Consider the following 27,138-nt stretch of genomic DNA (forward strand, 5'->3'; position numbering starts at 1 on the left):
CGTATTTGACAGCTTTACAGTAAGGCCTGTAACACTTCACTTCACTGACGCACACACCTACACTGTCCTGGGTTCCCCTTCGCCCTGGAGAAAATGTCAACGGGCCCAATAGTCATACTGTAAGTCACACATTGCTGCATGTTATGGTACTGAAGAGGAAACATGTCAGTAGAGGGACTGATCTCATTTCCCACAGAAACTGCTCCTGAGCCTCGGTATATAATGTCAACCCTTTATTAAATCATGTTAAATATTGCTGCCTGGAGAACTCATTTAATTTCACCCACAGGAACTTTCTGCGGGAACCAGGAACCTTTTGAGGGACCATTATGCATTACGTTTTTCATTGTGGTTAAAGATAAAGTCCCAGAAGCGAATGTACGACAGGTGGTTCAGGATCAACATACACTGCAGTGCAGATGATAATATCAAACACAAATTGAAATCAGCAAACCACAATGAAAATTTGCATTTTACAAAACATTATTGCTTTTCAGTACGTCATTTGCCTGTTTTGCATAATATTCCCTGGACTCTAGGTCATGATGGTGGAACATTATTTTATTTCCTCAAGAAAAGGAAAAACAGTTGTTAAAGACAAGGGAGGCAAGGCAAGAGTCTAACTGTAGTTTGCTTAATAACGATCTGGTTTGATGAAGTGGGGAAGAAAACAGGGCACATGTCAAGTTAATAAAATGCAATGCAATATATTGTGGGGCAGAAATTGATTTCACATTGCAAACATATAAATGCTCACACTCGAGTCTATTAACCTGGAGTTATTGGTGTAGCAGATCATTTAAGCGCTCATTAAGCCTTGGCTTGATGACCAGCAGTCTTTTTATCCAATAATTACTGCCCTCCAGCTGCAGTGACCTCTCACACACAGGAAGTCCAACTCAGCAGGACAACCGGAGATGTTAGCTATACTTATCTGCACCATATTAAGTGTGTATAAGTGCAGTGGTGTGTCTATGTGTTTATTTTTGCCTCTATGCGAGTCTCTATTTTGTTCTGAGACCTTCTTGTTCATGTGCCAAAGAGTTACTCATGGTTGTTCTGCTTCTGATTGCTCCACTGAGTCCATCAATCCAATAAATGTCATCGTTACTCCACAGTTATAAAACAGCTACTTCTTGGTCCTCAGCTCTGGCGGGCCGAGCTACGTTCGAGAGCCACTGTAAAATCCACAGCTGCAACTGCATAACACTCACTAAAATATTAATATGGCAGTCAACGGCAATAGGGTGGAAAAGTGGAGGGCTTCACCATTCATTTTTATTCAGGGGGTGGGTTAAGTGTGGGCGAAAGAATGAGAAGTCAGATGTTACATGATGATCCTATAAAGGGAGTGGCTGATTAAAAACAGTAACCCTTGAACTTGGTCGAAACCATCTTCTTAGTTTTTCTCTGAGTTTCTGTTTTAGTTTATGAGGGAAAAAAATCAATTAAAGGCCGAGGCTTTGTTGTGGGAAGACTTAATGAAAACCACACAATCTCTGGAACTAAACACAAGAACAAACCCAACAAATTGTGCAACAAAATCTGGGACAAAGAGCTTTAGTATGAAATGCAGACAACATGGACAAGAAAGGTCTCCAGCATGCTTCTTTGACACTGTGAATCCATCAAAAGCCACAAGATCCTAAAGACCAAAAACAAAAGCAAAAAAGCAAAAAAAAGAAAAGAAAAGCCGACAGTGATTTCTGTGCAAGCAGCTGGAAAACTCTCAACATCCTGTCACTTTCTTGTAGGAATACCTGTCACTGCTGCTGCTGCTGCTGCTTCTGTCGCTGCCTGATGCAAACCCCCCCAAAAAAACCTTTTATCTCTGTCCAAGAAGCACTTGAGTTACATATATAAAGTTCAACACAGGATCATCTGCCAAAAATGTCACATCAGCAAAGCCTCTTAAGAAATTGCTACACTGGTTTGTTTTTCCTTCGTAGAAACTCTAAATGCCGAAGCAATTGTCTTGAAAACTTCAGAGTATAAAATGTTATAAGATGTGGACTAATGGCTCTGCAGTCTATTGTGGGAAAAAAAAGTAATGCTGTAAGAAGAATATACAATAATTTTCAACTAGATATTGCTGCTCCAATTTATTCACTCAGCTACTCACAAAATACTATACAACATGTTATTGTAGGAAAAATATAAGTTAAGAAATAAATAAAATAAAGACAGAGTCGATTGCTTGGCTTTATCATTTTAGAAAATATATCAAACCTAACACTGATGATGATTAGTTTCAAGTTGTCCTCACTTTTCTGGTTGTTGTATAATCTGAACCAACAGTATTAGAGTGTTTTTGGAACATGCACATTTTCATATATAAGTATGATATTATGGACACTAAGCGTGTGTGCACACTTTAAATTCAAGGTAGGTAGTTTGACTCATGTTTTACTGTGAAGTTAGTTTGTAGCTTGTTCAGTCAAACTCTCAGTATCTAGAGCTTTTTTTAAAATGAGAGCACAGCTGCAGGAGGCATTAGTACTTTGGCTTGCAAAGTATACAAATACATAACCACAGAACCGACAGGAGGCATATCCCTGCTCATCAACTATTTTCCAGTGAAACTCGCCTGTAGTCACACCTTTTAAAAAGTGGAGCACAGCTGCAGCGACCACAGAACAGAGAGGAGACACGCTCCGGTTTATTAACTATAGTCTGTCTCACACTGACTGAGGTATAGTTGTGAGTCCAGCTACCAATATCAAACATTAAATAATAAATAAGACTGTGAGTCTCCCAGGGTGCGCTAATGGCAACAAGTGTAAGAATCAGTCCACAAAGAATAAAGTGGTCTACAAATTAAAGCTGACTGTTCCCACATTGTTTTATTGAGCCACAGGAACAGATGAGTAAAATGAGACCTCTCTCAGCAGACACTCTGGAGTCTCACATGATAAACACCCCAGAAGCTGGAAGATAACTGGCTGCAGAGACAAAAAGTACCCTGCAATAAAACACTGATATACAGTAAAAGCTCCCAAACTGATAATGATGGTGACATTTCATTTTCAGCCATATCAAACGATTACGAATGACGCTGACTGAAACAACAAAGGTCGTATGAATGCAGCCTGCCCAGTGTATACTGCTCCTCACATGACACATACAAGTCAAGTTTTGAACTATAACCTTCACTAAAAATGAAAGACGTGCAGTAAATCGTGCTAAATTAAAGGCGTAAACATTAAATATTGATATCTCTGACATTTTCAGCGGTGGGTGGAATGGTACCCAGAAATATAGTATATAAATCAATTTCATTTAAGTCTGCAACAGTGTGTTCAGAGTAGTTTTATACAAAGAGAGGAGCTCATGAAGAAATGATGAAAACCAGAGTTCTTCCTCTGGGGAGTATTAACACCCACGGAGAATTCACTGTGGCCATTAATTTTCAAGATACCTTGTCTTGGTCAAGGGGAATATCTGTGTACAGCTGATAGAAGAGCACTTTTTATTACAGCAGTTTGCAAAGTAGTGAGATTTATAGCTTTAATAAAATCTCATTTTCCAGACTGTGCCCTGTTTGTATCAACACACATGGTATAGCACTATAATCCTAGTGTCTATATACTGTACCATTACCTTCCTCCCATAGAAATAAATATCGTCAGTTACTGTTCATGGGACGACGTGCATGCAAACCCTCCGCTACAGAGGAATCAGAAAAACATTCAGATAAGGGTTGGAGCAGTCTGATCCTGTAGTTGTGTATTAAAGGGATAATTCACCCAAAATTCAAATTTCATCAATTTTACTCACCCTCATGTCGACTAAGGGCTGGGAGAAGTTTCAGAGTCCTCCGGGCGCAGCACTGCATGTCCATATGACGGTTGCGAGCGGAGCTCACTTTTCTTCGTCCAAAAAGACACCAAAAAACATCCAACAGTCCCAACATGAGAAATTGTTCCGAAAAAAATTAAATAAGTCTATATTTTAAGCTTGTTTGTAGCGGAAGCTCCCAGTGTTGCTCTTCCTGGTCCGTCAGTGGTCAGTTTCTCATGTTGGGGCTTCAATACAAGAGGAACATTACAGACAAGCAGTATGGAGGTATTTGGATGTTTTTTGGTGTGTCTTTTTGGACGAAGAAAAGTGAGCTCCGTTCGCAACCGTCATGTGGACATGCAGTGCTGCACGGAGCCGAGCTGTAACTCCGAGAAGGCACGGAGGACTCTGAAACTTCTCCCAGCCCCTAGTCGACATGAGGGTGAGTAGATAATGAGTGAAATTTGAATTTTGGGTGAACTATCCCTTTAAGTGTGTTGCACTGGCTGATCTGTAACAGTGTCAGCACAGGGCCAGCAAGGTCACATCCTGAGTCACCAGAGAAACATATTTGGATTCTGTCGATGCGTAACAGTGTGTTTCAGTGTGTCCGTGTGTGTGTGTGTGTGTGTGTGTGTGTGTGTGTGGCATTATCATGTGTAATCAAGATGATGTGCATGATCATACCCAGATATGCTTTAAGGGTTTCAACCAAGTCTCAGGCATCACTTTGATTTACTGGTGACGAATGGATGAAGATCACAAATCTGGCATGAGATCTTGTGCTGCAATGGATCATATTTTGCATATCTGAGAATCAACATCACATCAGCAGTCTGGACTCTGGGCTGATCGAAGACAAATTTTTCAACTGCAAGGCATCAAGAAGATTTTTTTTTTTTGTGTGTGTGTAGTTCTGACACCCGATTCTGCTCTCAGACCTGCCCCCGGGGCGTCTGAGAGGAGGACACAGTGCAGTGGATTATGTGCCATAAACTGATACTGCTGATGCACATTTTTGTCTGACAGGTTACTTCTGTCGCTGTCTGGGGAACTGACGGAGCAGAGACCTGCCACACAGAATGAGACGCACTCAGAATATAGAGAGCTGCTGCCTGGGATAATACAAACCCTGATGCGTGTAGCCTGCGGAAGGTATTTTAAGTCAGACAAGGTCTCTGCCTCTGGGATACCAGCTGGAAACGCTGTTGTGTGTGAAAAATGTTGATGTGATTTAACACTGCTCCTGCAACCCAGCTGCACACTCGCTTGCTCGCTCCTCTCTCTCCCAGTTGTACAAACACCGCTACACCTGCACATACCTGAAATTCATAGCAGTGCCCCTGTTACCACCTGAGGTAAGAAAGTGCAGTGAAAAAGTAGAACTTGCAAGAACTTGTTGCGAGTCCGGTGAGAGTTAATTGGCTTTTCCATCCATCAATACAGCAGCTTATTAGACATGCGGTCACCTCAGAGGGATCGAAGAGAGTGTAGTCTCTGTATTTAGTGTGCGTACCAGGTACACTGACAGCTACAAGTGTCCTGCATTAATGATTAATGTCTTTACTACTCTAATGTATTGGGCCTGCTGAGGAAGAAAATGTCTGTGAGGATGCATTAACAGACGTGAGACACATATGCATGCAGACCTAACCTGGCACGCTAATGTGAAACATGCATTTAGTGCCGATCTGTATTCAGAAAATTACATAAGGCATTCGGATAACGTCCGCATTCCTCCGACGCTCGGACACAATGCGAGTCAGATCGTTTGTGGATGGATTCACGCCTTATGTAAAGAGTTGCGTTTGCTGTTGTGATCACATGTCACCACAAAAGTCACAAGTTGTACCCCCCCCCCCCCCCGTGGTCTGTTTTGCTCAATGTCAAAAGTGACCTCACTGTCTGCGGAGCTGGCGAGGCGGCGGTGGAGGTCAGATGAATGGTTCAGTGTTAATGTTTCATGGAAGCAGCATTACGACCGGCGCACACAGTCTTGCAGTGTGAAGAATTACACAACTGCAGTGGCATTTTATTTACTCCCGTTAAATGCCAAGGTCAAACAGTTTGCAGCTCAAGCAGGCAAAACAAAGGATTTTCAATGCATTATTGCCCTGTTGCATTATTGATTTCATGCAATTTCTCATTAAAGCGAGGCACTTTTCTCCAGATCATTCTGCCTGGGCGCCCTCACGCCATGAATATTAAATCACTACTATCTTGTAAGTCTTGTTGTGGCTGGAATGGCAATGCACTAATCAAATTGTAATATGCCTTTCATGTCTTAATACATTATAACAGAACCAAATTACTTCAATGTATTCATTCACAATTCTCTCTTTCATTCATGATGTCACCTCACTTACTTCCCTGGCATTGAGATACAATGCTAAGTGGTTTAAATTACAATAATCATTCCAGTTCACCCGCTGCATGAATTCGGCCTTTGTTTATGAACTCCGCCAGATGAAATCTGAGTGCGCATGTGTGTGTGTCTATCTGAGAATTTGAGTGAGTACATGCGTGCTTTGTGTGTGCATACATCTCCATGGACGAGTAAGGGCAGGCAGATGGCATGTTGACTCTAAGCCCACACGTGCCATACACTACGCATGCTTCCCCGTGACCCCTCACCTCCATCTGACTCCCATTCCTCAGATTCCACGCGTTGCTCAGAGAGGTTTGGCCCCCCACTGTATAGGACACAACAGGGTCCCCTGTACTGACAATAATTATACTCTCCGTCCAATAATGTTATCTACAAACATCAGATTCCTCTGGGCAGCCGCGTGCAAGAAAAAAAAAGAACTCCATATAAAGAAGTTAATGAGTTATTAAAGGCTTACGCTGTAAACCGTGGAGGTTAGAGCTGAGCACTTAACACATCAGCACATAATACGGGCTAAATGACAAATTGGGATATATTTCTGACAGAGCCTTTGTGCTCAAAAATGTGACTCTTCAAACTGAAGCTGTCTGAGCTTTGTCGGCGTCTGTGTTTCCATAGGCAACAGAGATGGGCAGATGTTCCCGCTCCCACAGAGGAGGCGGCAATTAGGCTAATGTGACATCTAACAAATGGAGACTTCACTGCACGTGAGAGAATTAATTAATAGCTGATCTAAATATGGCTCCATCCATGCCCCTACGTTATCTAGTTTCATGGCTCAGGACAGGGAGATTTAACTCCCCTGTATCTTTGTGAGCTTTGTGTGTGTCAGTGTGTGTGCGTGTGTGTGTGGATGTTTTGCCCTGATCTTTTACATCAGAGTTGGAGGTGAGGAACAGTTTTAGACAAGGCTGTGTCTCTGTCTCCTCTTTGCCCTTCTTGTGTTCCTTCTTTGCAGGATGCTGCATGGAAACTCTGCTGGGTACCGTATCTTGTTAGGGTGTTGTTCCTTGTGTTGCTCCATGCTCGCTCCGCTTTTGGAGGTCATGGAGATTTAAAGGCTTTGAACGCGCTGCTCTGTGCCTGACCTAGTTTTAATGAATTTGCCCCATTCTCTGCAAGAAGTAGCACTTTTAGGTGTCTGAAATTTATGTTGGCTTTGTCTCAGAACTAGGGTAAGAAGGGAAAGTTGCAAAACACAGAAGAGCGAGAGTGAGAGTGAGAGCGCTCCTCAGGTAGGCGAGGTTGTCGGGACATTAATGAATGTTATTTCTGGGTAGATAAATATAGACGGAGAGATAATTCAAAAGCAAACCAAACAGTTTCTTGTCATTTTCTCTAAATTATTATGAAGAACTGCTGCACGGCATTTGTATCGCTCCCTTGGGACGTTCACAGCACCAAGAGCTAAAACACAACTTTAAATACTGCTGCTTAAGAAACCAGGGCTACCCAGAAATAGCAGTGAGGAAAATCTCCTTTTCCCCTGTATCTGGCCAGCGGCCCACCTTCAGGTCTGGTGCTTTAACCTTCAGAGACTTCTGCTGCTGATGTGGCTGGGGGTTTGGCTGAGCTAGGGGTTGCTGGGAAATCAGCCAGAAGTGTGGGTAGATGAGCAGAATGAAGATTTCAATTGTGCTCCAGTATTTTCCCATGGAAAAAAAAGGGGGGGATATTGTTTGAGTGGAATAGATATTAGAAAAGAAGAAGAAGTTGTTATGTGCAAAGACAAAGAACAGAGCTCCTACAGATGCAAAAGGGAAACACAGCTGGATAAATAGTAGTAGTTACCACTGAATCAGAAAGGGACAATTAATAAAATAAAATAACTGATAATCATTAAAAAGCAGAGTAGTAGAAGTAGAAATTCTCCAAAACTGAACAGATATTGATGAATTAGGTCGCTGTTGCTTCCAGTTTTTATGTCAAACTAATCTACCTCAGCTGGAGTTTCATATTTGTGTGACAGATGAAAGTATTATCGTTTTTCTCGTCTTCCTCTCAGCAAGAAATCACTGAGCAATAAGAAGTATTTCCGCAAGTCAAGTCATACTAAAACGTCTGACTACTTCTTTAATATGCCTTGTTATCTGCAGTCAGTTGTCCTCGGCTCCCTGACACTCAATCCCAAAGCAAACTGATCCCTGAACAGCTGAGCTGAGATATGAAGTAGCATGAATCAATAGGAACAGATTCTAATTTATCACACTTGTCAGTTCAACTTCACCACAGACGTTCTGTTAGAAACACACAGCGCCCTCCGCATTTCTCTGTGATATTTGGTGGGTAATGAGAATCCATACTCTGCCTGGCTGCGTCTTTGTTCAGCTAACACACATGCCCCGGTGACGGAGGCTGCCTGGTTACAGTAGCGTTAGAGACGGCCTTATTGTCTGCATTACTCATCGTCTCCTCCGCTCTCAGCCAGTATTACCTCTGTGTGTCGGCTTCGGAGAGAACGAGCTCACCACGGGTCACTTTGACTAATGGTGAAACAGTCAAAACAACAACCCAGCTCGTTTCAATCAGAGTCGGACCACAGGTGTCCGCTGTTCCGGAGCCGCGACTCTTTGAACTGCACAAAATAACACAATCACAGGAGAGACGGATCCTTTAGTTTGCAAAAGTGCTGCAGAGTTACTTTATATTCATAGAAGTAAATCACCACAGTGAGATAAAAAAGAAAAGTGTCGTAGAATACTTTTATTAGCCTATTTTATATTCAGCCCCTATGCATTCTGGGCTGCAGAAACACAACCATCACATTTTATATTGTTTACTATTATATAAACATTTCACCCCCATTATAAGATAATGAGAATGAATGAGCAATTCCACAGCTATCAAATAAGTGTTTGTTTGTTTCACTCTGGTGTTATAGAAGTTTTTTGTTGGGAACTTTAAGGGCCACATATAGAAAATGGTCTGACTTCTCCATACTGAACATATAGAGTATGTATAGACCCACTAGAGGATTTATGTACCTGTTGTAAAAGCATATGAAGAAGTCCATAATGTGGAAGTGACTCCCACGTCCCACTGCAGATGGAGTTGTGGGAGTCCCACATCCCCTCTGTTGTGGTTCAAATGTCTGAAAATAATGTTAATGCCATGTGGAGACCACAGATTCACCCACCCACAGATGATGATGCTAATTTCAAATGCTAGGATCAAACTAATTCATTAAAGCTTTATTTAAAAAACAACAACATTTGTTTTAATGCACTTCTGGTACGTACAAAGGACCAAGTGTAACCACTTCTTCAACATCAGTTCACCTCCACTCAGCCGGTGCAGCAGCTGGCCACAGTGCATGGGAACTATTAATTGAGTGTGAACGAGAGTGACGCAATATTATCGAATAAATAGATTGTTACCCATGAATCAAATCTCTGTTTTAGTGATGCAGATGATCACGTTCTACAGTCCTGTGGCTTCCTGGCCCCTCCAACGGGTCACAAGATAAATCTGAGGGGGTCACGAGATGATTAACGAGGGAGGAAAGATAAGAAAACTAAATTCTGCTACACAAACCTGTTTCCATTTTTTTTGGAATATTCTCTGCTCTTAGCTGCTTTTAAGGGAAATGTGGATCATTTTTCCACTTTGGACTTCAAATAGAGACTTTAAATGAAACCATCTGAGAAGTTTAGAGAGGAAATCACCTGATCAACCAAAAGAGAAAAGAGAACCGGTTTTCACAAGATTTTTTTTTACAACCCAGATGGGTCTTCTACAGTTTCAATTTGGATTTACTTTATATGATTTGGTTGTATTTTAAATTAATAAATCGTTAATGTATCCAGGAGCTGTAATCAGATTGTGTAATATTTAAGTCTGATGTAGCTGTGGAAATATTCAAGTAAAGTTCATGTACCTCCTCCTGCCATGTAAAGGTACAAAATCAGTTTCTATAAATCCTTAAGTTTCAGTTAATAAGTTGGCTGCTGCTGTAACCCCATCAATTTGTTAGAGCTCAGAGGAGATCAAATTGATTTTTTGATTCAGCCAACAACCAGATGTGCTAAGATGTCTGTTGTGTGTGTGATGCCATGATTTCGAGTTTAGCCGACAGTCGTCCTTCAGTGTTGTGTTCCCAGTCTTACCAGAGCTTTGGTCTCCTCCTCGTCTTTGTAATAGTAGAGCTGGTCCCCTCGCAGCACAAACCAGCGACTGTGCCAGGTCTTGACGAACCCTCCTTGCTTCCTGAGCCACCCACACCTGACGACGCTCGGCCGTCCCTGCCTCTGGACGTCTGAGCCGGCCTGACCTCCGCTGCGCTGCGGGCTGCTGTGGGACACACACTGCTCGTCCATTGCAGCGACTCTGATCTGCAAACAGGGGAAAAACCGGGTTAAATGGGTTTAGATTCACACAGGCTGCAGCTTCCACGTGGACCAAACATGAGGTAAATAAAAATACATTCTACTTTATTCTCCAAACTCATTATTGGCTGTTGATTTACAATACATACTGTACCACATTCTCCCATTCACACATACACACAAGCACCAGGGCCAGTGTGGGTTCACTGTCTTGACCAAGGGCACTTTGATCAATGTGCTGGAGGAGCTGCGGTCGAACCACAACCTCCTGATTAGTGGATGACTTGCCCCAGCTCCTGAGCCACAGCCGCTTCATAGTGTAACAATTACACACATAACATCCATGTAAAAATGTTGCAGCAACAACTTTCATTTACATTATTCATTCAGTTCTTTTAATTATTTTGTTTGTTTCATAATCCTGATTGGGATATTATTTTTTGCTATCAAAATTCCTGGTCAGCAAAACAGGATTTTTTTTTTTTAATCTATTGTTTGTTTTTGTTTTTATGGTTTGGATGAGTCAACTCTTTAACAGAAATGTCTGGACTAATCGCTGTGGTCTCTCTTTTGTGGAGCATTGTGGGATTAGGGGCAGACAGAGCAGACAGAGTGGTGCAAGTAGGCAGCAGCAGCAGCAGAAGGAGAAATGTGGGAGGAGGAATTCATAAGCCAGATAACAAGACCACAGAACAAACCGCAAAATCTCTTATCTTCTTTTTTTCTCCCTGTGTCACCCTCTTTCCCCAAGCTTACTATTCAGCACAAGTCATACGGAAGGAAACGTCCTTCACGGCACCTTAAACCTTCACCCACACACCCACACACATACAGTACAAATACAGTACCAGCGCACTCGCAACTACACTGCACACATTGTTTTCGGAAAGCAAAATGAACCTCAGCATCACTGAGGGACATATGCTACTACTTGGAGACTGCTGCTGTCAGCGTTAGGCAGTGCCATGTTATCAGTGGCTCTGGTGGAGCTTGGCTTGGTGAACATCCAAATCAGCCCACAGGTCCAGATGTGGCCCAGATGCAGGCCAGCAGTGTTCCAGGCAGCAGTGCAGCAAGTGCAGCAGGACCGCTGTGTGTGGAAGTTTCAAAAAACTTCTGTCTGGTTACACACACACACACACACACACACGCACACAGTGGACAGAGGTAAACATGTCCTGTATGCATGTGCAGGCAGAAACACGCTCACTGCTCTGCATTCCTCTCAGAAAAATAGCAGTTTTTTACTTGTTTTGCATTGTGGTAGCCAAAACCTACTCATTATCTGTTATCCCATCTCAACTTCATCGCTGTTCCGTGTGTGTGTGCAGTCAGTGCTCGTCCTTCGACAGCAGTAAAAGCTATCAACTGGGCTCAGCTCTTTCAGGAACAAATTCTTTGTGTGGGATTGTTAAACACTCATAACTTCTTAAATCCTTACACACACTTTCTTTTTTTAGTTTGAACGCTCCATAAATACACTTTTGGACAGACACACATACAGCATTTACCACAGTTGAGGGTTGGTATACACACACATCTGTTGTTGGAGTCACCTGCTGTGCTGCCAGTCTGGTGCCACAGCCCCCTTTGCAATTTCATGGCTCCTGCACAGCGCCTAGTTAACGGCACTGCAGGGACTGACTGAAAAATAAATAACTCAGTTCTTTTTCTTTTTCTAATGTGAATAACTTGGAGCTGAGAGACTATTTACAATTTACAATACAATATACTGTGGTCCAGTCCAGAGGTAATAAATTGCTGCAGAGGGGTAGTAGGCATAATCATTACTACATCTATAAATTACCGGACAAATGGAATAAGATTATTTGAAAAGTTATAGTGGCTCTTTGGCTCATTCAGTAGCAGCATGATGAATTGTGACCTTTAGAAAGTTCTTTGTCTTCATTTCCCTGCTCCTGCTAAAATCTAGTTTGTAGACTCTATCAAACAGAATCATGGGAAATGATGTGTTAACTTAACAACAGCCGTAAAGGAATGATTAATACTGGATTATGCAATGTGGATAAGCAGCTACTTTCAATCTGAAGACTGGAGGATGACACATGGACACAGAGAAGACACAGTACGTTTCTATCTTACTCTTAACCTTTGACCATATGGATCCCAAGAGGCCATGCATATACTGCAGATTCAGTAGTCTTCAAATAGAGGATTAACACTTGTGGTTTCTCAGCTGCAGCTGCATGAAAAGCTGTTGACTCAGAAAAAAAAGAGAAATCTGCAGGATTTGATTATTTCCTCATTGACTCACTCTTACAGTTTGGTAGCCAGCACAACCCCAACTCTGCAGGCTTTTTATAAACACATTTGCACAAAAAGCTTGAACGTACTGTATAATAAATCATAAACAACAACACTGGGTGTGGAGGAGGGGGGATGACAAGCTTACTAACAAAGCAAATGCATTTGTTTATAGTTGCTTGGATTTCGTGAGGCAGTAACATACCAAGGGGCTAAAGGCAGGAGCCGGCTGACCTGTTTTCAGCCACATGGAGCCATTCTTTTTGTGGACACTTTTTTTTTCTCCTTTGAACCTTTCTCTGATGGCCCCAGATGTGGCTGTGAGCACATTTATGATGAAGCAACTGCAAACACTCGGCAAGAACACATCACTTCCTGACTGTTTCGTCCAGTCAGCACATTGAGAGAAACGGCCTCCCAGAGGTGCATCCTGTGGCTCTGTGAAACACCTGTGTGTGCAGGTGCATGCATCTGTCTCTTTCTGTGCAGTTGTATTATCGTCTATGCCCACTGAGCCTTATAGCTTTTCCAAAAATAAGCAGCAGAATTAGATACGTATGTGATGACTCTTTTTTTTCTCCCCGGCCATAATAACAAGATTAGAAAGCAACACTGGAAACAAAGAAATAGGATCTAACTACTTTACCCGAGGCAGCCTGGCTGAAACTTAAATAGAAAGAAATAAAATAAATGTCATTCTTTCAAATTAAGTTGCATTGAGAAATTGCTCAAGGACTTATTTTCTGATTAAACTTTACTGGGGAATGAAGTGATTTGAATTTGACAAGAAATCCAATTTTCCTCTTTAAGTTTTCTCATGACGTCATGTCTGATCACTGGAATAATGAATATGGTGGCATGATGGAGGACTTCATTTTAAAAGCAGTGATTAACTGCTCATATCTATTATCAGTTGTAATCAGTTTCAACTGTATGTAATATTCAACGCCAGAAGTTTCTCACAGCACGTTTGAGAACTTTGACCGTACTTAGCAGTCTGTGGGAAGAGACACCCTGACCTTCTATATAAACAACAACACCAGCCCAGGATACGCAACAGACAACCACACACACACACATAGTCTACTACGCACTCACTTGAAAGGAACGACACAAAGATAGTCACAAATCAGCCCCCTAAGGTTTTGTGGCATGCACTGTAATTTCTTAGCAGGATGTAGAAAAAATGAAACCCCACAAGTAAAAGAAAAAAAGAAGGGAGGAACCTCTCCATGTGGGGTACACAGCTTTCAAAACGGAAATTAGTGCCTTTACCCATCCGAGCACAAAAATACTCATGTTCTTTGTTTGTCTGTGTGTGTCCATCAGTAAGAATGGATGCGGAGCCAAGCTGTGTTGGGTTCAGGGACGCCTTTTTTTGTTGGTTTTAAAATTAGCATCTGTCAGTGAAGTCATATTATGTTCCTGGATGTGTCTTTAAGGGATGAAAGTTGTTCTCAGAGCAGCCGAGAAGGCTTTGAACTGCACAGTAAATCATTTTCTATTGTTTCCTGGGACAAGACCATTTCATGTAAACTGATACTTGTTATTATGATGAACCTATGCATAATGAAAAGGGGGCCTTGGGTTTCATGGGATTTTATGGTCTGATACGCCCTGTAGGATAATTCACAAATAAAAGAGCGATAGCAACCTTTTCACGTTACTCAGCAAAGTGTCTTTCTGCGTGAGTAACTGATGTCAGATGCACCAGATGTCGGATACATCCTGGATAACATTGTACCAACACAGAGGATGTACGGTTACTTAGAGGTCTAAACAAGAAAGTGAGCTTGATGAGACCATAAAATCTCTGAAATGTGATACTGCAGACCTTCTTGTCCATACAGGATCTCTCTCCCCGCGTCAGGGTGTTGCGGGTTCCCTGTGCATACACACACTGTTTGCTCCCCATATGGGAAAGTACTGAAGCTAAAAGCACACAAAAGCCTGAACTGTCTGAATTGCGCCAGTTCGGGGGAGAGGAGATTGAGGCCTTGCTTCACAGTCTGGCTCATCCTTTGGGAAAATAAAGTTGTGCAGGAATTTTTTTTTTTTACCTAAACCATGCATTTGGTCCGTAAAAGTAAAGAGCATGCGTTTGCCCCTCTTTGTTGAGACTGTACAGACTGTCGCCTAAACTGCCAAAAAAATGTTGGTGTCGTGCAGGGACGGTGGCAGGAAATCTTCTGTGACCACAGGAAGTGGCCGGTCAAAGCAGCAGCGGCGAGGGAGCACCACTCCATCCAGGGGAAAAATGCGCTTAGCAAACTTAGGTCTGCTGCCTTTCCCATCCTGTGGTCACTATAAAGCATCTCAGACCAACGTGGTGAACATGAATGTGCGCTAAGTGCATCTTACCAACATCATCTGACACGAATGTACAGTTTTGCTAGCTCCCTCCACCTACGTAGGCTACTAGTGGCATATACTGTGGCCCCAACTGGGCCTTCAATAAGACCGGCATGAAACAAAGCAATAAAAACAATGGCCTGACCCCATGTCAGATGGAAGCTGAGCATATTGAAGGTTTTTCATTATGAAATCTATTCGTTTCATACTGACTCCTGTGCTTGAACACTGCAGTAACTCAAACATAGTTTAAATGAAGACAATAAATTAAACACAGGTCAACCTAAAATCAATCACAATGCTCACAATGAGACCAGCACAGTCAACAACCAGCCACTTGTGCCCATGAATGAAGCAGTAAACAAAGACATCCTGCTTTATCATGACAGCCAGGTGAAGCAAAGATGCAGAGTTTCTATTCATTAGTAGGCTATTAAGAAACATCTTTAACCATACATTGCAGTGATTATCATAGTTTGCCCTCGGTAAAATATCGCGAGATCTCCTCCTCCGTCAGCGACATGCAGTTGACAAGTGTAAACAAACCCAGATGGAGTAGTAGTAGGCTACATTCATTCACCTATGAAAAGTCACAATTTAGTTGTTGACACGTTTCTGTCAAACACAGAGAATCCAACTTACGGTCAGTCAGGAGAGGAACCTCACTCGTCAGGGAGTGGATGTGTAGCTAGCAGTCTGAAGATCAGGTTGTTGTGATTGTGTTTGAAGCTGACCTAGCTAGGCTGGCTAACACACTGGGCTCAACTTTCCATCCTGACTTCTTTGAAGGATGACCAGATGGATTCCTACTGGTTTGGAGTCGTCGAGGAGGTTAAAGCTCCGCCATGATAGTTATATTTCCGACCGGCATGATGATGGTGGTGGCAGGTGGAAGCCAAAATTTGCATTAGTTCAGCAGCTGTCTACATTGGAGTACCGCCGTGGATAAATGAAATGAAAAATGAAAGACATGGCAGTCCTGGCGAACACAATCTTCCATACAACACCTCACCGATTAATCCACGTGGTTGTTGCCGATTAAAGACAAGCGGAGGGATCCGAGCAGCCGCAGCTACCGCCACCAGGTGAGGAGACCCCCGGAGCGCAGCACAACAGGTATGGCGGACCTTTCAAGATAATGTCAAGTTTTTTCTGAAAAGATAATCTTGAAAAAACAGAGTTTCAATCAATCCAGCAACCACACATTCTTCAAATTTCTCTTCCTTGTTCTTCCTACTTTTTTTTTTTAAACTTTTGGTCTTGTTTTCTCGTCGCTCCTCGATGAAGATGTAGCGAAATAGTTCCGCCCACAATTTAACAACATATGATTGGCTAAGACACCTGCCAATATCAAATCCATCACTACGCCTTCATTACCGTTCATTACAGCCAAAGAGTATCTTTGTTACAGATACTGCTGCCAGGAGGACGTGTCACTGAAAAAAAAAATGTGATTGGTCTATTTCCCACATTCAACCCATTGTTTGCCAAAACAGGTTTACAACAAGTAGGCTCTAGAAATGATCATCTCAATGAGTAAATACAAACAAACAAGCAGACAAATAAATAAATATAGCCTAATATTTTAATAGGAGTATACAATTATATTTCCTTGGACCTTTGAGTACCTTGAAGGCCCAGAGGTTTCCCCTCTGACTGCCTGTCAAGCCTTTTACACTCACACATCAGACATAGTAGCCTACTGTTTACAGTAATGACAGGGGCAAATTTACTGCTCTATTTTGAAACAGTTTGCCCTTGATTCCCCCAAGCAGAGGCGAACAAATGTAATTAGGCTAGCCTCCTGAAATTGTTGAAATTGCTGTCTCTGTTGCTATTAATACAACATAATAACCTGCTAAGCTTCTTCTTGTATTGTAGAGACAGACATTAGTGGTCATAACAAATCCCTGTTTGGCTGCCTATAGCTTAAATGCATTTATTACAATTGTAGCAATGCACTTTTCTGAGAATCTCCATGATCAGAGTTATGCAAATAATCTCTTCCTTGAAGCCTTAATGACCCAGTGATTAATACTAGACACGAATTGTATTATTAATGACCTTTGACATGTGGCAGACAGTACGTTTCCATCTGTCTGTCTCCAGTCCTCAGTTTTACATTAGCTGCAGCTGCTGTTCTCCACATTGGCCTCAGTGCTTGCCAGCAATCCGTGTGCCAACTTTCCTTGGATGATGAAAAGGTCAATAGTGCGTGAAAGAAGACAGACAAGATGATGGGCCATGATTACATCTATTTTGACAGCTAGAATTAATCTATCTATCTATCTATCTATCTATCTATCTATCTATCTATCTATCTATCTATCTATCTATCTATCTATCTATCTATCTATCTATCTATCTATCGATACTGGTGAGATGTGTTGACTTCCTTATGTGTGCAGGTCAGCATCTTTGACAGTGGCGCTGCTGAATCCACCCGGCAATGACACAAGCGCTGTCTGTGTTTCATTACCAACCATCTCTCCTGGGCAGATTTACATCAAAGTCAATGTATATGCACGAGTGCCCTGTTAACAGCGAAAACTATCAACAAGAACATGCAACAGAGGAAACATGAACTTCACATTGCCAGTCAGTGCTGTCAACCCTTTAAATACCCCCACGAAGCAGCCTTCCCTCTTAAAGTGTGCACAGTAGGGCCTCCATGACCCACATGTGTTAAAGACAAATATAACCCTCTGCTACCAAAGCTGCTACCTCAAGAGCCGTGTGTTTCTGTTGAGATTCCTGCTGGAGAGTCTCATGAGGTGAGAGGAGGGCATGTTTCTTGCTGGGCTGTTGCTGTGCTAATCGCTGGAGAGGATGTGAAAGAGGAAGGGCTTCAGAGCTGTCACAGATGGAAGCACTCATACTCACACACACAGAGAGAGAAAATGGAAAAAAAAAAAAAAAAAACTGATCCATTGCTCCATCCAACAAACGCACAAAGATTTAAGAGTTCAGTAAGGTTGGGATTTAAGAAGCTATCCTTCATTGTGGGGCAGGTTCATGCATAGTCCACGATCAGACGCTGCCCACGCAAACTACTGTGAGTCACAAAGACATAGGTGGAGGCAGAAAGAAGGACATGGAGGCGAGGGCAGGTCATGCAGTGTATCAGAAACACACAGGCATAAGCTCTTGGATATAAATTTTGTTTTTGCTGCCGCTGCTGAATGCCTAATACACTCGCAGGCTTTGTATGAATCAATGTGATGAGTCAGTGGCTATTTGGTCTACATACTGAATTAGACGCCATATGTGGTCCCCTTCACAGCCCTTTTGGTGTGATACACTCACTGTGATACCCCCCTCACTTGCATTGCCGCCCCTCCCTCACTATTTTCCTCCCATACCATGTGTCACAGAGCGTCTGGGAACTGAGCAACAGCCCTGTGAAGAGATGAGATGAGGGCGAAGACTTCACAACTGAATTCTGACTCATCGTACATGTGTTTGACCGACTGTTACAACTGAATGAATGATACACTTGATGTGGCTTTCTTTTGCAAGACAGATATGGGAATGCAACAGGGCGTTTTCCTCACACAATAAGATACACAAGGTCACAAAGTGAAGACGCGAACTGAAAATAACAGCACCATCATAAACGACAGATTTTAGATTCTCCAAATTGTGTAACATAAAATTATATAGGAGACTTTTGGGGGATAGTTATGTGAGTAGGTTGATACTGCTTCCATGCCCTCAGTTTGCTTTGCTTACCATAAATGTTACAATTTCCTATTCCCAGTCAGAAACTTCAACTGGAAAGACCCCTGAAAGTCAGATTTCTGGCTCGGAAAGTTGGAAGAACCGCAGAAACCTCAACCTCAAAATCCAAAATGGCTATTATGCCCGTCAACAGGAGTGAAAGTTGTACTAATATCCTGTTTATTGCCCCCTTCTGTCTTATTCCATCTCATTAAATCAGTCTCACAAACAGTATTGTCCCACTTCAGTCTGTTGACATGCTGCTACTGTGCTGAGTACCGCAGAGTATGTCGGTGTCAGCTGTACTAGGATGTGCCCATCTCGTCACTCGCAGCTACGACATCTGACTTCTGAGGTAACTTGAACGCAACATCGGTCTACTGCTTGTCTTCAAGCACTTGCCAGACAATCACCGGAGATTCCTGGAAGTTCGTGTGCCTGGCAACACAATAAAAATAGCAAATTATCATTTTTAAACTCCACTTTTCTTTCTCCGTTTGAACAGCTGAGACGTATCATGCTAATTAGTGAAGTGTAGAAGTTGTAAAAGGCAGATTTTGTTCCCCTCCAACAGAGTCCGTCTTTCTGTTTCTCTCCACTAAGCATAAGCCAACCACCTGCTGGCTGCAGCCTTATGTAAGACACGACAGTGGTCATTAATCCTCCGCTTTTAACTGCAAGAAATCAAATAAGTGCATTTTCTGAAATGTAAAACTTATCCTTTTACTTATAAAAATTTTCCATTTGATCTCCACTCTGCTTTTGCCCCCTGTCTCCATCCTTTATCCTGACTCAATAAACAGATATCACAGAGTTAGACCTGGGAACAGGCGAGTGTGGCAGCTGACACAGGGAACCTGATCCCTGGGCTTTCCAGCACCGTCGCTTGTGCACTGCAGACATTCCTGACGCACGGCGGTCATCATATCTCACCCCCCTCCACCTTCTACCTCAGCTCATGCCCTGTTTTACCCTCTACCTCAGCTCATGCCCTGTTTGCCTTCGTATCTTTCTATTCCATTATCACAGCAGGTGGGGAGGGAAACAAATTGCATACATCGTTTTCGGTCCTCCCTGCCATTTTGTCAACATTTTTTCCCCCCTCCTTGTCCTTTCCTCCCACTCCTGTTTGAAATCTTTTGTTCTCCTTTTAACACTGTGGGCATGCTGTGCCTGTTTGCAGTCATCCTCACACATGCAGCACAACAACCATACATTACCACACATTTACCATCGAGACATAATTGAGCTCTCTTGTCTGTTTGTTCAGCCAACAGCCAGAGAGGGGGGGTGGTCAGTGTTTCTGGATGGCACATGCAACAGTCTTGCCATCTGCATGTCCTGCGCCACAATTAGAAGTGGCTCGCAATATGCTGGTCTAACAGAGCCACTGAATTTTAATGATGTGTCTTCTAAAACCTACCTGAAAGTACAGAAGACCGATGCTCTGCACCTGAACAACAGCTGTTGCTATAGTTACCCAGCATAACATTGTTGCTAATGTGCCTAATGCTGGGAGTGTGGCTTTTAGTAATTTTCACAATATATTTCACAGATTCCCAGCATTGCCCACCCAGGTGTTACACGCACACGCACGCACGCCAACACACACACACACACACACACACACACACACACACACACACACACACACACACACACACACACACACACACACACACACACACACACACACACACATATAGAAAGTTATGTGCTTGTTTCCACTGGTGCATCACTCTGGTCGGGTCTCTGTGACACTTAGTGCTGGTGACAGAGCTGGATGAGTTCTGTCACTAGTTTAACACAGTGGAAATAGATCACATTAACGAAGCATTAAGCACTCAAGTCCATTAGAAAAGGAGCATTGCTAGAAGTTTGTTTGAAGTCTGAAGTGCAGTGCAGTCACCAAAAGCACTGATGTGTCTGATCATTGTTCAGTGAGCTAATGACCTCCTCTGTTTATGGTCTGTCTCGAAAGTGAAAAAAAAAAAACATGCAAAATGTCCAAACCTCTAAAAAACCTTATTACCATATTCATCTATGGTCGAAAATGTGATATTACTAGTGCAATTTCTGAGAAGTTCAGCTCCAGAGCTATCTGCTTAAAATGTAAATTACATATCTGCAAATAATGACTCTATCTATCCAGGTTTGAATCCATCAGCCAGACTATTTGGCGGCAGCATCTTCATATTCCTATTACACAGTCCTATTATATGTCAGTGTGGCTCAATATCAGTGGAGGTACTGAACATTAATCCACCGATATTCAGGTAAAACAACACCTCACAATAAAAACCGCATGATATCAAACTGCAGACTCACCTTTCAGATAAACAGCCTTGTTGAATCCCCTCAGCCGTGACGTGTGGTGATGCACAACTATTTTACCCAATCCAGGGACAGGATATCAATCAACAACAATAGAAATCCTGGGGCCGAGACAAACATGAAGTTGTACTCCAGCTCTGCTGCTGCTGCTCCTCCTCCTCTCAGTGAGCTGAGTGGATTGAGTTAGCTGAAGCTCAGACAAGCTGTTACAAACTTTTCCCCTGACTGCTCACACCATCTGCATGCTGCTGAGAAAGTCTCCGTTGTGGACAGGATGGGTCTGTCGCGGTCAGCACAGTCACACATGGGGCAGCATTACAGAGGGAGTCCGCCCAGACACATGCACACCACATGCACCAGCACCACACACTCTCTCTCTCCCAACACTGGAGCCTATGCAGCCCTCGCTCTTCCAGTCATCGTAGCCGGTGAGAAGCTCACACTCTGAGTCTGAGAAGAGTGTGTGTGTATGTTGGTTACAGAGGAGGAGGAGGTGGTGGGAGGAGGAGAGAGGGAGGGGGAAAGTGTGTGTGTGTTAGAGAGAGAGCATGTTTGAGGAAGTCTTAAGATGAGAGCTCTAACTGAGCAGTGCTCCAGCAGTGCAACTGACTTTCCCTTGTATTTCAGATTACACACAAACAACTTTGTGTTCCACTCTGCTGAAAATGCAAACAGGCAGGGAATGACCAAACTTTGCTATGGATTGTGTTCTGAATTTTCCATATACATGCTCTGTGAGTAGTCCAGCACAGACACTGAGGACTGGCTCTGGCTTTAAGGCGTCTTCAAGATGACATATACAAATGACTGCGTGCATGCAGCTTGACAAACATTTATTTAGTGACTCTATCCTCACTTTGGTGCGAGTCCAGCTGTATACACACTAGTGGGGAGTGCATCTTGTTTACTTGGGAGTGCCTATTCCATAGTCTCACGGTAACACCCTCTGAAGAAGAGTTTGTAATATACAGTATGAATGAACATGTTAAATGTGTATAATTAATGGGGATGATGTCAAATTGAAAGTCTTTATTTTGTAGTTATGGATGTTTTGGTGTGTGGGCGCTACATTCCTGAGCTCAATCATGCAATCATTGAGCTCCTTATCTACTTCTCACAATCTGTTTAATAATCAGACACAGGCTATTGATTTATTACAGAGGCAAAAATGAAAAAAAAAAAGTTCATTCCTATAATGCAGGGCTGTCATGCAAGCTATAAAAATGAAATATGGGTAGTTATGAGGTAGTTACATACAATAGAGTGTAATATATACCATATGAGAAAGTTGGAAGTCACTTAAAGGGTGAAGTCAAAGGAAGATAGCAGGGGTTGGATGAATTAATTTTATCTAATGGAGATGCATATAAATCTAACTTAATGTTTCAAATGTGTTTCAAACTCAGCTAAAAGAAAGTGCATGAAGAATCTTTTGGACAACTTGGGCCAACATGTTAATTTATATGATCAATGTAGCACAGATACAGAACCTTAGCAGAACTTGATTGTATCCTTGGCAGGTGTCCATTGCCTGCGCTGGCTCATTATTAATTAGAAATTCAATTCCAATCTATACAGGAGGCAGCTGATATGTCAACTATAATTACTTCCTCAAAATCTAATCATCAGGATGGAAATGAGTTTATTTACAAACTCGTAGCGTACGTGTGAGCGGGGGTAAATCTGACTGGTGTCTATAGAGAAGCTGGTTGACTGACTGCCCTGGTGCTGAATATGGAGGAGGTGACTTGTCAACAAACATGATCCTGGCTGGGTTATTACCGTAAGGCGTCACAGGGTCAAGTGTAGGGTCAGGCTAAGCACATCATGTATTGATCTGTTTGAGGCAGCAGCGCGGTCAGGGTTGATGATGTATACTGTCACACTGTCACTGTTGGGCTTTCTATTAGCATCTGTCAAATGATCGATCATAGAGCCAGGAGCAGAACATGAATCTGTCCAAAACACTTTTCTGAATGACCGTGGCCAGAGTTTGAAGCTATATTTGCAGTTGTTCTCATCAAATTTATTACTTTTGTTTTACAATAAAAACAAGACCAAAATAGATCCTGGGTGTGAGAAATTTATTCAACCCAAGACAAGTCTTTGAACTGTTTTTATAGAAACCTGACTATGCCATGTTATCTGGTATGCCATAAAAATAAAATCTATACAATTTTGCACAAGATAGATATATAATGTTTCTATATAATTTGTTTAGACCTCCTGAGACCCATCAGCTTTATCTTGGGACTCTATCTTGGGATCTTACACTCATAACATACTTAATTGCCCTGGTTATTTGCACTTAAATTGTTCATTTGTTTCTATAGCACAGCTAAGAAATGATCAGTCTGCTACACTGACCTTGGTACAGCCACTGAATCCCTTGCTTGCTGCACAGTAACTGTATAACTGGTCATAATTTTTCATTTGCAGCTGTATACACATATATATTCAACAGTCAACAGTTAAATGTAGTAGAGTTCATTTCTTTCAATAAAACATAATCGCCGCTCAGAAGGTGAGTGTGTTAGACGCCATGAAAAGCCTCATTAGATCACACAAAGATTAAACGAAATGCAGAGAACAAACAACAGTAGCCCCTCAGCCATCTGTCCTCCGCCATCCTTCAGCATGTTTTATTATATTTGCGGGATGTGGAATGCTTAACACGAAACTCTGTGACCTTGTGACGTAAGAAGTGGCCATCTGTAAACAAACTGGGGCTGCATCTCCTCCCCTGGGATACTCTATCTGATAGGAGATAACTTATATGATCAGAACGGATGAATCTCCGCAGAGGAATCCTCTGGGAATTGAACTCTCCTCAATGGGTCTGCTGTTCTCATGGCCTTCGACTCGGAGGGTTTGGACAGTTGGTGACTTCTGGACAGATAATGAAAATCTTTGGAGGCCCCCGTAGACAAAAAAAAAATCTCTCCCAGTGGACCAAGATGACACTAGGACACAGTTCCTTTTTGATTATATAATTTTCAGGCTTCTAGCATTGCATGTGCTAAGGAGGCAGTAACTGAACAACAGTGGTTGGGTGTGTGTGTTTGTGTGTTGTATGACCTCTGTTGGCATGGTGTCTGACCATGGCAGCAGTTCCTGTTTGCATCAAGGTATTAACAAGTGGAGACAGGCCACTAACTTCTTGATCTCTACTTAAGTGTTTTAATTGAAGACTTTGTTAAAACATATTGAACTTTCACAAATAGACGGGGTGTGAACCGGCTGTAGCCAAGTAGAGCAGTCCCAAATAACCAAAGAGGCTCTTTAGACTTTTATTTGAAGCAGAAATAATCAATGCTTTGATAGTAATGATAGTGGGAAAAGCTTGAAAAGCCCAACTCCAAGCAGCAAAGAGTGAGCAGAGAGCTGACGAAGCAGCTAAACAGCCAAATATATGTCTAATATCTGCTAAAACAGAGATAAAGAGGGTAAATATTGGACTTCAATTCACCAAGTAAACACCAACTTCTACTTGCTTTTAATCTGCTGGACATATTATAGTAATGGGGAACTGACTCATTAACTTCAATGGGATGGTGATAAGGTGTCCGTGTTCAGAGTTCATTTCTGCTGCCCCCATATGGCCAAGTTCAGTTATCGCTAATCTGATATCTAAAAAAAAAAAAGTGACCATGACAAAAAAATGTAAAAGTAATGAATAAAATTATAAAATTGAGGGCTTCTTGGTGGCCTAGGGATTTAACGTGCATCATGAACCACCGTGTCTGGGTGGTTTGCAAACGATCCCATTTCTCTGCTCCTTCAATTCCTCTCAGCTCTCTATTACTGACTTTAATGACAGCACAAAATGGAGAAAAGGAGATTGTTGATTGTACTTATAATCAAGTTTAGGAAGGAGTTGTTGTCCGTCAAGGTCAGGGTCACTCCCTCCGTTCTTGTATAGGCGCCACTGTGCTTCTCAATTTGTCTCCTGGCCTGTATGGACACAGAATAACACAGTAGGGAGGTCACTTCTCTCCCTTTTTACTTGCTGACAGTTGTTTTGAAACGTCAACACAAACACATAGACCCATGCAAAGACTTGCACACTGCAGCATGTGTGTATGTGCACTCACACATCTTTATTTTATTTATCTATCTGTCCTCGGGGTATTTTCCTACCTCCTGCCTACTTTAATATGAAAACCCCGGTTGACCCTGGTTTCCATTAACTGGAAACATCACTTAACCTCTGCTTATGCCAATGCTGTGGGACATGAATTATCTATGAACAACTGTACAGAGATCATATCATGCTTTATTTCCAATACTCAGTTATTCTATTTTCCCCTTTATCTATAGTCTTTTCTTTACTGCTGCGGCCGTCCAATTCTCCATCAGATAAAGTTGATGTGTTCTTGAGAGACAGCAGTGCAGCTTTCCACCACAACAACGATCAAACCTGATTGTTTCCCTTGATGCAATATTGCTCTCTGGTGGCGACTTTTGGACTTGATAAAAGAAGAAGCTTGTTTACAGCTATTTCAGTTTATCTTCAAAGTTTTGCATGCATCTTAAAAGTCACCAAAGTCACATCAATATATTAGCCAACTTGAAGAAATTATTCTTATGTTGATTTATGGTACTTTGGCAGTAGCTCATCATTAATGTTATACAACTCTAGTCAGACTTACAGTGTTGCAAATAGACATAATTAAGACTAATTAAAATAACCATGGTGAAATTTGAATATCAAAGTATTTATCAGAGCTTCAGGATAAATTGAATGGAAAGTAAATGCAAAATAACTGTGTGATACAATACTATCAGGGAGCCACCAGAGGTCCATGTGTCATAGCAAAACAAGGCAGCACACAGTGCATGCATTTCAAAACCCTGCACTAAATGTGTGCTATTTATTGATACTTTATCACTGCCTCAGTACTTTTGTTTTATCATTATATGACGTATAATCGTTAGCAGCATATTCATACAAATATTCAGTCATCCACTAACCTAACATGTGTAATCATCCTAACAGGTAAGGAGCTCCATAGGAGAATTGACTCACTGGGGTTGAGCCGACAGAGAGACTAAAGTCACTTAGATATCCACTCTTTACAACTGTGGTAAGCAGAAAAGCTTCTGCTTCTTGTGATGTGGTCAGAATATGGTATTAACAGTGTGAGTGCATGGACCCAGCCTGCTTTGTATCAACAGTCCAGGCTGCTGCTGCTGCTGCTGCTGCTGGTGGTGGTGGTGGTGGTGGCGGTGGTGGTGTGATGATGTGGGGGCTGTTTTCTTGGCTTCTTATTACCAATCAATGATTGTTTGAATGCCACAGAGTGACCATGTGCATCCCTTTATGGCACTGTTTACCACTCTCTAATGGCTCCTTCTAGCATGCTAATGCATCAAACCATGGAGCAGAAGTCCACCTCATGCTGGTTTCATTATGTGTTCATTGGACTTCACTGGTTCCAGGTCTGAATCCAGTCAGGAGAAAAGCAGAAAAATGACATAATCACAATTAGTGAGAAAGAATTTTTAAGCAAAACACAGCCCTCCAACTAATCATGAACAGAACACCAGGCTGCCAGTCATATGGCAGGAAACCACACTTAAAGTAGCACAATTACATCAAGAGATTGTGACAATTATGAAACATGTTGACCTGCTACTAAAACTAACCTACAAAAACTTGGCGTAGTCTTTTGGGGTCAGCCGTTATTGACAGTAAACCATTTGGAAAATGTTCCTTCTGACGTCACATTGTCAAGAAAGAAAGAGACAATCCTCCCCCCGGGGGTCAGCGGTCTGTCAGGTCACTGAGGTCAAGGCCGCTGGAGTAGCCACTGCCAGTTTACTGCGACATGTTTCTGAGAACCATTAAGACAAAGAAAAAAAAAAAAGTAGGGGGAAACCCTGAGATGACGGAGCCACAGAATTCATTAATCAGACTGGCCTCCATTAGCTGAATCAAGTGACGTGACAGTATGTGCGCTAAAGAGCCTC

The 27,138-nt window shown here is 42.2% G+C and overlaps 1 protein-coding gene across 1 annotated transcript in view; it reads right to left on the reverse strand.

Moving 5' to 3' along the window:
- Nucleotides 1-21,603, reverse strand: part of arhgap24 (Rho GTPase activating protein 24) — a 67,808-nt gene extending 46,205 nt beyond the window's left edge. The window contains exons 1-2 of the mRNA XM_083983826.1: nt 21,160-21,603; nt 10,276-10,500 (exon numbers count right to left, since the gene is read on the reverse strand). Coding sequence (XP_083839952.1) covers nt 10,276-10,485 — 210 coding nt within the window. The 5' untranslated portion in view covers nt 10,486-10,500; nt 21,160-21,603. The remainder of the gene's footprint in view (nt 1-10,275; nt 10,501-21,159) is intronic.
- Between the last annotated feature and the right edge of the window lie 5,535 nt (nt 21,604-27,138).

The sequence above is a fragment of the Trachurus trachurus genome (genome assembly GCF_905171665.1).
Source record: "Trachurus trachurus genome assembly, chromosome: 12".
NCBI classification, from domain to species: Eukaryota; Metazoa; Chordata; class Actinopteri; order Carangiformes; family Carangidae; genus Trachurus; species Trachurus trachurus.